The sequence below is a fragment of the Sinocyclocheilus anshuiensis genome, unplaced genomic scaffold (genome assembly GCF_001515605.1).
Source record: "Sinocyclocheilus anshuiensis isolate Anshui unplaced genomic scaffold, SAMN03320099.WGS_v1.1 scaffold135, whole genome shotgun sequence".
Lineage (NCBI taxonomy): Eukaryota > Metazoa > Chordata > Actinopteri > Cypriniformes > Cyprinidae > Sinocyclocheilus > Sinocyclocheilus anshuiensis.
Genome location: NW_015552564.1, coordinates 1,341,006 through 1,353,419, shown reverse-complemented (window position 1 = coordinate 1,353,419; position 12,414 = coordinate 1,341,006). Strand labels below are relative to the sequence as shown.

At 35.0% G+C, this 12,414-nt stretch overlaps 1 protein-coding gene across 1 annotated transcript in view; it reads right to left on the bottom strand.

Moving 5' to 3' along the window:
- Positions 1-744: 744 nt before the first annotated feature.
- LOC107664805 (uncharacterized protein C14orf132) overlaps positions 745-12,414 on the bottom strand; it is a 22,602-nt gene continuing 10,932 nt past the window's right edge. Inside the window, exon 2 of the mRNA XM_016455477.1 lies at positions 745-1,076. Coding sequence (XP_016310963.1) covers positions 846-1,076 — 231 coding nt within the window. The 3' untranslated portion in view covers positions 745-845. The remainder of the gene's footprint in view (positions 1,077-12,414) is intronic.

The following is a 12,414-nucleotide window of genomic DNA, read 5'->3' as shown; positions in this document are numbered from 1 at the left end:
CAACTAAGGGGATGGAATGATTTATCAGTATAAAATAATTTACTAGTATGCAGGTTTTAATTAAAATCATTGTGATGCATTTCTTAAATGTTAAACTGAACCTTTCATCAGCTAAAGTGGTGGTTTTACCATGTGAAGAAGTAAGAGAAGAGATTGTCTCCAAATTGACATCCTGGGGCGAAAAAAATCAACCAATGTTTATAAATGCCCCATGAATCAAGACGATTTTAAGTGCTTTTATCGCTTATTATCTCTGTTTCTGACCAAGTTTAAAATACTTTAATAAAAAAGGGTTTTGTTTTCTGTTCTGGGCACTTACATACTGCACTTCCTCTATTTACATTATTTTATGGTTACTTTTCCAAATTAGGTTTGGGATTCATTTCAGCTTTCTAATCACTGCTTTAAAAAGGCAGTTGGATGACTTTCAGAGTAGTGTTTGCCCTCTAGACATTTAAAGCTTAATAACAGCATTTGTTATGACATACTAAAAGCAAAAATGTACAAATCGTTTGGCAAAAGTCTGGCAGTATTAGTCACTCAGAAAAAAAAAAGAAAAAAAAAAAGAAGAATTCTGTGGTTTTTCCTCATGTTACACTTGTTTAGCATTAAACAATCTAGTTACAAAGTTTTCAACATGAAAATTACAATGAATCAAAAATCATTTCTGGAGCTTCCAAATACCATTCTGCATAAAAAATGATAAAATAAACAACTAACACGGTTCACTTTTTTTCTTGAAAGATTGCACACACTGTTCATCTGATGAGGGGCCCCGGGGCCCTAGATTTGGGGGACTCAAAGCCGAATATGTCTCCAAAGTTCAGCTGGTTTCATTCCAGAGGTCAGAACGTGAAGGCGTAGACGACGCCCACCACTATGATGTTCCCAATGGTGGCGGTGATGGCGATCCACAGCCAGATGGCGTCTCGGGACATGGGCTGCTGCTCCTCCTGTTGGTTGTGAGCTGCCAGAGCGGCGGCGTGGACGCTAGCAGAGGAGTTGAAGAGAGAGTGATCCGTGCTGTAGTCATCGTGAGGCGATGAGTCCATGAAGGCCCCTGTCATCACAGGGATCTGATGATGGAGAAGAGAAGAGGTCAGACGTATGACCATTCAACCAAATGATTCCATCTTCTACATCAGTAGCACGGTGGTCTGGTTTTGTAGACATCTTACAAAAGTCTCACTGAAAACACAGCTAGGCACAATTACAGCTCAAGATACAATCAAGAAGTGCACTTAATATTGCTTTAACCTTAGCCTGCACTCTTACCAATAAAAGATCCAAAAGGGGGTTTTCACAGCCATGCCAGAGAAGAACCATGAACCATGCAATGGACAGATGCATTTTGATTTGATTAGATTTATTGCAAATAATAATATGACATTAAAACCAAAAAAAAAAATGTACTTTTTTTTTTTTTTTTTGTAAAAGGACAGACCTCATTTGGCTACAGTAAGTGCATTGACTTATTATTGATGTTGATAATAAAATATCAATTACTGAAAACATACTACTGAAAACAATACATTAATTGCTTTGTGAGTCGCTTTGGATTTCTGTCAAATTAATAAAAGGGCATTTTCTAAAGATATGCAGGAGAAATTCAAGATCACACTTTTGGTTATTGTTTATCATTTTATTTATTTGTTGAGCTGTGTAACAATTGAATGTGACTATAACTTTTCATAAATCTACATAATTAGTTTTTAATCCTGTTGGGGGAAAATGAGTAATTACAAAGTAAAAAATCCAAAGCATTTTCATTCATTCATTCATTCATTCATTCATTCATTCATTCCTTAAAATTTAATTTTCTTAGTTTTTAATCTGCAAACCTTTGAATCAAAAGTAGTTTTGTTCAACAGATAAAATATTTAGAATTATGTTATTTAAATAAATTTGAATTGTATCCTAAATAATAATAATAATAATAATAATAATAAAACATTTTCTGACATTTAAAGGGATAGTTCACCCAAAATGGAAATTGCCCCATGATTTACTCACCCTCAAGCCATCCTAGGTGTAAATGACTTTCTTGTTTCAGCCGAATACAATCGGAGTTATAATAATAAAAAAAAATGTCCAGGCTCTTCCTAGCTTTATAATAGCAGTGAATGGCTGTTGAGATTTTGAAGCCCAAAAAAACGTGCATCCATCCATCATAAAAAAAGTACTAGCATATTCTCACTGGCACATGACTACGTCTATGTCATCCGCTGGAATGCCACTCTCTTGTGAACGCGCATACAACAGTTAACGTAAACTAAAGATTGCTGTTTACAAAGTTTAAATATGGATATTATTATTACACAAACAAATCACTTTGCTTCAGATGGCATTTATTAACCCCCCCGGAGCTGTGTGAAGCACTTTTAATGATGGATGGATGCACTTTTTTGGGCTTCAAAATCTTGACCATCATTCACTGCCATTATAAAGCTAGGAAGAGCCAGGGCTATTTTTTTATATAACTCTGATTGTATTTGTCTGAAAGAAGCAAGTCGAATACAACTAGTTTTTATTTTTTTGGGTGAACTGTACCTTTAATTATTTTATTCACTATTTACTTTCACTATTCACTGTTATTTCATTCATTATTCACTTTATTATTATTATTATTATTATTATTATTAAATTGCTTGGCAAGTGACTTTTAACCTGCAAATGTTCACACCAAAAGCAAGAACTATACCTCTAAACCATCTTCTTATGGCTAGCAAATACAAGCATCCCTGGGGCTTTCTACTTCTTTATTTTGGAAAGTTTAAGCCATAAACCATGTAAAACAATTTGCATAAAAAAAAAATATATCTATATTTTATATTTCACACATGTGTTAATATATCAAGTTTGAATATTCATTGAAAATACAGTACACAACCGTGTCTAATGGCCCTTGGCCCTAAAAATGGTCCTTTTTAGTAATTCACAAAGCAGATCTGTCATTTGCATAACCTTCACAACAAAGTGTCTAACAAGTTGCATGTTGACGATTAAAGCGAGAACATGAACAACAGTGAATAACAATTCTGGCTCTTTCCAGAGATGTGTCTGATCTGTTTCAGGGCTGATCAAAACCTGCATGGGGCAGTAAAGAGTCTGACAGCCTCCACTGAGCCGAGATGAAAAGACTCTCACCACCAGGGTAAAAATATCACAAAGAACCCAGAGAAGGCCAATTCCTCTCCTCTCTATTCAGTCTGTCATGCACACCTGTCTGTGCTGCGGTTTGAGGTGTTGCACCTTTACAAGCTGCACGTTTGTTCTGTTTCACTATGGCAACTGTTGACAGAAGAGAACAAGGAATGATGGAGGCAGGGATGCTGGGAATGAAGAAGAATGACAAACTTAACTGTCCATGAGTGGCTACCAGTGAACCATCATGAGCAGATAAACAAAATCAAAAACAACAAATCAGAAAGCAGCATCTGAATCATCCGTCTCAGAGTGTAATTGTTTATAGTGTGTCATTTCACTCATCACTGAACACTTTTTAATCTGCATCTACTACATATTCAAACCATTGTCAGGAAGCACAAACTGCTGTTAGTCATTGTACTTCAATATTTCATGTTTAAAGGAATAGTAAATCCAAAAATGAAAATGTACTCCTCTTCAGGCCATCCAAAATGTAGATGAGTTTGTTTCTTCATCTGGACAGATTTGGAGAAATTTAGCATTGCGTCACTTGCTCACCAGTGAATCCTCTGCAGTGAATGGGTGCCGTCAGAATGAGAGTCCAAACAGCTGATAAAAATATCACAATAATCCACAAGTAATTCACACCACTCCAGTCCATCAATTAATGTCTTGTGAAAAGCTCAGTGTTTGTAAGAAACAAATTCATCATTAATGCGTTTTAACTTTAAACCAATGCTTCTGGCTAATTTCATAATCTGTAATGACGCTTCCTCCAGTCAAAAAGTCTGTAAATAGTTTTTGTCTGTATATAGTGTTTCATCTGTACATATTTCTCTAATAATTCAGACAAGATGACTTTTTTCACTGGAGAAAGCAATATTTTGGATAGAGGACATGTTTTAGGCAATAATCGATGGTTTGAATTTAATATTTTTTAATAATAATAATAATAAAATAATATATTTTTTAATAATTTGTTTCTTACAAGCAGGAAGCTTTTTACTTCACAATACTTAATTGATGGACTGGAGTGGTGTGGATTACTTGTGTATTACTGTGATGTTTTTATCAGCTGTTTGGATTCTGACGGCACCCATTCACTGCAGAGGATCCATTGGAGAGCAAGTGATGTAATGCTAAATTCCTGTTTACTAGCAAATTCTGAGTGAAAACTGTTTCTACAAATTTTTTTTTTCCTTCTCAGTGCTATACCACAAAAATGTATATGTAATATTTTGTATGACAATATATTTTAAATTCAAATCCATATTTATATTTAACATACAATTAATAATTTAGTATGTCATGCTGCTGTGCATTTTTGATAGCAATGTTTTCCATTTTGCTAAAGGCAGCAACACACTTGAACAGTTGAATTATGGCCCAACTGCCAGGCTTACATTAAGACCAAGGAAGCAGAGCAGAACGTGAGCTTTTTCATATTACTTAAAATTACGCCATTTCAGAACTATTTTGAGATGTTATGCTAAATTACGGCTCAGAGGTCAGTGATTGGCTGATTATTGAAGACTGTGTAAAACAGAGGCAACTGAGCGTCAATCGATACAGCACTGCACCTGCTGCTCCTCACAGAGAGAATAACTCCATCAATCTTTAAAGAGGAAATCAGACATACACATAAAAAACAGAACTACTAAATAAACCAGCACAACCTTTTACACTTCTGTCCTCATGTTAAAGATTTCACACTCTTAGAAAAATAAAAGGATCACTGTGTTTCTAAATTGAACATTTGCTGAGTGCAGAGATTTTTCTCAAAAATAATTTTTCTTAAAGTCCCCATCAAATCAAAATTAAATTTTTTTTTGGGTGTTAGTATCAATATGTTAGTCTTAAGGTTATCTATAAGGCGGTGTGCTCCAAAACAGTGACACAATTCGCATTTAGATGATATAAGCATTCAAAGCTTGCAGTTCGTCACTTCTGCCAAAACGGCTCAATGATTTTTTTTGACGTCACATCGTACTTCAGCTTCTCATCAAACTTTCTGTCCAATCAAATGCTCTCTAGAACCCCTACACTATAAAATAGACGCTGAAGCCGCGGCTGAAATCGGTCACTTGTCCACAGAATTAGTATTTTCTGTACAGTGAATGGCACGTAGTGCACTATATAGGGGACAGGGAACGATTCAAAGAGTGTAAATATGCTTTCCATTGAGGAAAAAAATAAGCCTGGTTTTGCGCTGTGTGACGCTAACCACCGCACCGCACACACTCTCTGCTCCGGTCCAGAGACATGATAGCACGGAGCGGATCACATGCGCGAGTCGGCACAGACCACAAAATGTATCGGAGCTATTTGAATTCTACACAGAATGCTATATTTTATAGCAATATGGATGAGATTGTGGCTGGCAAACCCTGTCAAATGTGGCTTTACGGAGCTCAACGGCTCTGAACGGCTCTAGCCCAAGCTGTGATATAAACGAACGCTATTCGCTATTTTAAAAAGGGGCGAGGCTGATTGATATGTCCCACCCTGTCTTCCTGTTTCAGTTAAAATGACGTCAACACATAGAGTAACGCTGCATGTTTCTAAGCATTTCAGGGGACCTTTACGGAATAACATTGTAAAAAGGTAGCTTATAAATCAATGCATGAGATCAAGAGTGAATGTTCAAATTCACATTCTTTAATAATAAGTGTTGATTAAAGGTAAAGTTCAAGCAAAATGTAAAACATATATTATAAAAGAAGTCATTAAAACTTGTGCACTATTTTCTGAAGCAATATGACAGGTTAGTGTGAGAATCAGACTGATATTTAAGTTCTCATCCACCTGGTGTGTTCAATCAGAAAAGCTTTATCTGATTTGTGAACAAACTGTTATTCTGAATTTAATATTTTCAATTAATCAATTGCTCCAATGCACAAACCAGCCTGACGGATTCGCTAATGAATCAGACTGATTAGGCTCAAAAATCGTACTTAAATCTTTTACAATCTTAAAAGACTGTCAGTGAATTACAACTTACATTTTGTTTGTCACACAAATTGCTATAGCTTGAAAGAACTTGGAATATAGTGCACAAATCATATGGACTACATTTATGACTGTGCATATCTCTAAACCAGAGCTCTTCACTGTCAAATGAAGCTGTTCTTTTGCATTTTTCCTCTATTAAATCAATCGCATAGGTTCACAACAATCCCATGACCTGGTTTTTAACTTCTAATGGCAGTCACTGATGGATTTTACATAAAAAAGAAAAGAAGAAAAAAAGAAATATTCAGAGAGAGAAACGCTATAAGAATATCAACCTTTAATTCAAGACAAAGGCAACTGTCACATGAACTCAGTATCTGTTCATCGCATGGGCAGCTGTTGAAATGAGTTGCCTGGAGCTTAATACCATTCAGAGAGCTGCATTAAGTCTTAATGATTCCCATGCTTCCTGTTGCCTCAGCTCTGAGCTCAAATATGAAGGATTCAAGGGACAACTGCTAAGAGCCCAAAGGCTGACAGTAGCGAATAGGCAGTATGGGACACCTAATACAAATGAGATAATGAATGCAAACAAATGTATACATACTTAAACAGTAAAATATGTCCAAGCTTTCTCATGCAATCTACTTAGTCACATGAATCAAAAACAAACCACATTTGTTTTGATATTTTAAATCTCTACAAGTTTCTCCAACCTAAACATTCTAATCAGTTCTCTTACGTTTTGTAGGAGAACAATAACATATGGGAGAAGTAAATGTCAGTGTTAGGATATATTGCCCCTTTAATCTAGCAAATTGTACATATTATTATTATTGTTATTATTTTTAGAATTTAACCATATTTTGAAGTCAAAAGGTACACTTGAGAGAAGAGTTATACGAAATGCTTTGCTTTGCATACTTGCTATACAATTTTTTTGTTAAACGTAGATGTCAAATTAAACATGTAAAATAAACATCTACATCAAACACCTCCCATAGACAGCAAGGTAACTACCACGTTCATGGTCCAGAAAAGTACTGATACTGTCGTGAACGCGCGTCCACAAGTGACGCAGTAGAGATGAAAATGTGGAATAAAGTCATTATTTTTGTTTTCTTTGCGCAAAAATGTATTCTCGTAGCTTCGTAACTTTACAGTTACGAGCCCTCAGATTTCAACAAAAATATCTTAAATTGTGTTCCGAAGATGAACGAAGGTCTTACGGGTTTCGAACAACACAAGGGTGAGTAATTAATGACAGAATTTTCATTTTTGGGTGAACTAACCCTTTAAAACATGGCTTACCACACTCTTCCTTAATTGGATAACATAACCATTTCAATTTCCTAGACTATTCTCAGTTTCTGAATAATGTTAGGTATGACAATACCAACGCATGCACACCTCACTACACCGATAGGGGATTATTCTACTGAGAACGGATCATTGTCAGTATGATGAAGCTTGGTTGCCCAGGCGGGTGTTATCGCTGTGCCGAAGACAGAGCGCTCCCTGTACAGCAGGCCTCACAGCTATTTTTTGCCCTCCTTCCATTCAAATGTCACAATTTTAAGACAAAATCCTCTTTTCTGTTCACAGCCGCAGCTCTTTGTTCTTGATTCCAGTCTTAGAAAACCCCCTTCAGCAACTTCTTCATGAACCTCTGCTTTATTATTGGTTAAGGTGCAGTCTGGGTTTCACTGGCACGTTGGCCTTCAAGGCACCCACAAATGAAAGAAAGGTGGAGAGAATAGTGAATCCTAGTCTAGCAGGAGGATATAGGGTTCAGGAAAAGATTTGACTTTATAAATTTCCAGAGACAGAGGACAATGGCCAATTTTTTTTTATGTTTCATAGTTTTGGATTCACTCACTGTGGTGATATATAATATTTTCTCCAGTGCTTTTGCCTGCCAGTCACTATCCAGTTGAATTCCAAACTGCTGGCAGTGTGAGATTTGATTAAGAGCGGCAATCCATCACTACCAATGATTGATTGCCAAAGTGATTTATTCCTCCAAATATGCATTCAAACTTTGAATGAAAGTTCAGAATGATGAAGCACCATTCTGGATGGGGCAGGAAAGGACGATTCCTTTAAACTTATGATTGGATACATGTGATAACCACCATCAAGGGCATGGCATTTGTATCTGCTGTCAATTAAACATTAGAAATGATATAACAATCCCTGACAGAAACTTAATGCTACTGTTTGTGAAACTCCTTTATGCTCAGGTGATTTACAGTGATAGTGGCACTTTGTTTTACTGAAGCATTTGAGGCACAAAACCATTTGCTGTTGTTGTTGTTTGCTAAGACAAAATTGTTAGATAATTTAGACAAACTAACATACAAATAGTTTACTTTTAAACACATCAAGTCTCTGTAACCAATCCTTAAAATAGACATTTTAACCTGTCCCAAGATTTTTCTATTGTAATTTTCAAATAACAGAATTGTCTCACTTTTGTACTGAATTTTAAAGGAACACTCCACTATTTTTGAAAATAGGCTCATTTTCCAATTCCCCTAGAGTTAAACAGTTGAGTTTTACCGTTTTCGAATCCATTCAGCCGATCTCCGGGTCTGGCGGTAGCACTTTTAGCTGTAGCTTAGCATAGCGTACCATACCCATGGTACGGCAGCAAAGTTCCTTGATTATAGTATAGTTCCTAGCCATATCGGCCTAGAAAATCGCAACTTTGCATTTTCCTTCGGTCTTAGTACACAGTGTAACTACAGAAGAGTCAAGTTTTAAATAGGAAACATATAGAAACTCTTTGGTCAATTTTGAGTGAGATGCTAATGGTCTAATCTGATTCAATGATCTATGCTAAGCTACAGCTAAAAGTGCTACCGCCAGACCCCTGAGATCGGCTGAATGGATTCGAAAACGGTAAAACTCAACTGTTTAACTCTAGGGGAGTTGGAAAATTAGCCTATTTTCAAAAATAGTGGAGTGTTCCTTTAACATATACGGTTAACTTTCTGTGAACTGATTTCTGTGAATTCAAAGCAATTTCAATACCAAAAACATAATATTTAACTGTGCGCCAAATTTTTGGCGCAGCTTTGTTACAGGATTTTCCACATTATAAAAATAAACTAGTATTCCTTAATATAATAAATTGTAACCATGAAAAGAAGTATAATTTCAGTCCATTTTCTCAATTCGTACACAATTTGTATACATTCAACACTGTTACTTTAGTTATTGTATTAAAAAAATATGGTAACACTTTACAGTAAAGTTCCATTTGTTAACATTAGTTAACTACTTTAGTTAATAAGAAAAATACTTGTAAAGTATTACGATAATTATTTTAAAAAGTGTTATCTGCTAATATAATTTAATGGGCCTGTGCTGACAAGAACTAACAATGAACAGTTGATTAATACTGTAAATACTGCAACAAATATATTGCTCATTGTTAGTTAATATTAGTTACTGCATTAATTAGCATTAACTAATGGACCTGATGGTAAAGTGTTACCAAAAAAAATTATATATTTTAAATATATATCATATAGTTATTTGGATAGTAGGTCTATAGGTTTAGCAACTACAAACCAACATTTGGCCCCGAACTATACATAATAGTGGTAATTTGGAATCCTTTATTATTACACATTCTGGCACTGATTTTTGAAATGCATTTTAAAGTTTGTCTACTTAATTTTCATGTTAATTTACAGAAAATTAAAGTTTTAAATGATATTTAATTGTATCACTCCACATATACTTATCTTTTAAGAGTCCAGGAAAATAAATTTGTGGGTATCGATTTAATATTTTAATTATGTCTTATTGATAGAGCTTGCAGCCTTTCCCACTCTATTACTCTTGTGTCTCATCCTATAAATCATACAGAAGGACAGACTCTAATTCAGCCTTGTGTTACTGTAGTGGCATATGCTAAAATCTGTTTTACATAATGTGGTAAGACACAACACTGTCCTCGTCTATCCAAGCCAAAGGTCGCGCTCTCAAACCAAAGCTCTTCTACCACAGAATATCAATTACTCTTCATCTTCCAGAGAAAGGACTGCAAAACTAGGAAAGAGCTGGACCAATTTCCAGAAGACCTAGTGTTGGTTTGGACTGATCTCATATTCAGCTAATTCTGGAGACAAAGGGGAGCTTTCAAATTATGTAAATGAAAGCTCTGAACCTTAAGGGACCATTGGAAAGAAAGGTATTTGATGTTAATATATTCCAGGTGACAATATTCATATCCACTATAATAACCCACTTACTCAAAAAAAAAAAAAGCAGAAATGAGAATCTGGTTGTTGAAGACGGAATGAGGTGTGACCACTTGACTCTCTGTCAACTTAAGCATCACAGTTAAATTGGGACGAGATCAAAACTGAAAAAAGGACCTCAGTCATTCAGCCGAGCAAAGATAACATGCATTGATGTTGACTAATGAGTTTCTGCATGCTAGAAATGAAATATTTTCAGAGGCTGATAGCCTCTATGTCGTGAACAGATAAAGGCATTTGCCACAAGTGTCTGTTACACACTGCATCAAGATAAAAAATGAGAAAAGCAGAGATAAAGGAACCACTAAATAGCTTTGTAATGATATTTATTAGAAAGATGAAAAGATTAGCAAACATCAGAGACTGCTTTGCAAAGTTTGATCTATTTTAATGCAAATTATGATTTATAATTCATCATTCATAGTCTGATAATGTATTCAAGACATCAGAGACTTAACCAGACTGAGTTATGCAACATGACTTGGTTTGTCTCTTGGAATTTGGTAGGAATTGAATGGCAATGAATCAGTCTTTGTTAATCTATTTGGGTTTGACAGACGTCTTTTGCATATTTGCTTAAATGACAGACGTCATTTGATTTATAAAGGACATAAACCTGCTTTTTAGAAGATGTTTATCCGATGTTTGAGATGCTTTCCAGATAAAGTGCTCTTTACCAGAATTTTTAGAGATGCACGTGTGTAGCTGAACAAAAAGGCTAAAACATATTAAGGAATTATTTTATCTGATGGGACTGGTGGTTTTAGCGGTGGTAAATAATGTAATAATTCTGATAAAATTAAGATAACTTCAAACTAAATCATACTTTCTAGCAGTAATTTCTGATTAAAAGGGGTGCCTTTAGGTTTACTGACAAATAACCAGACTGAGTTATGCAACATGACTTGGTTTGTCTCTTGGAATTTGGTAGGAATTGAATGGCAATGAATCAGTCTTTGTTAATCTATTTGGGTTTGACAGACGTCTTTTGCATATTTGCTTAAATGACAGACGTCATTTGATTTATAAAGGACATAAACCTGCTTTTTAGAAGATGTTTATCCGATGTTTGAGATGCTTTCCAGATAAAGTGCTCTTTACCAGAATTTTTAGAGATGCACGTGTGTAGCTGAACAAAAAGGCTAAAACATATTAAGGAATTATTTTATCTGATGGGACTGGTGGTTTTAGCGGTGGTAAATAATGTAATAATTCTGATAAAATGAAGATAACTTCAAACTAAATCATACTTTCTAGCAGTAATTTCTGATTAAAAGGGGTGCCTGTAGGTTTACTGACAAAATAATTGTAGCTTTTTTGTGTAGGTGGTCTGATAATGTGAAAAATGTTTGCAAAAACAAAAGAAAAACATTCAAGTTGACTTTGAGATAAGTGTTTTTAGTGCTTCAGTAAATGTGTGTAGAATAAAAGGGTCTCCTAGATGTGCATTAAAATGCAAAAACAGCGAAAGGCCCACAATGATCTAGTGCAGATTTATATAAAACTGAAAAACAACAGGGATGGACACGTAGTCCTCAAAAAATAGCCTTTTGTTTAAATTAATTGTTTGTTCTCTGTATACTGTAAAAAAAAAAAAAAAAAAAAAAAATGTTTTGTCCCATGTTTTATCAAAAAAAAAAGTAAATAGCAAGTATTTGCCGCATAACAAATCCCTTTTACTGCATGATCTGCATATATTAATATGTTATAAACTGTAAGAGAGTGGCTCTGCATTAATATAACAATTAACATTTAATTAATGTTCATTAGTTCACGATATGCAATCATGGCTAAAATGATGATGTTTGTTTTTTTTTAATTACATACTTTCTTCCTCCACATTTTTTTTTTTTCACTGACACTTTAGGTATTCACAATAAAAAGTCGCAAATAAATGACCGAGGCAGGGGCGTAGATTAGTGTCCCCCCCACTTTTAATATCACGTAAATTCGTCCCCCGCACTTTTTCGGGCAAGTGTGTTCGCATAGAGGTTTTCAAGAGTCGGTGTGAATAAATATAGATTTAAATTCAAAGAGACAG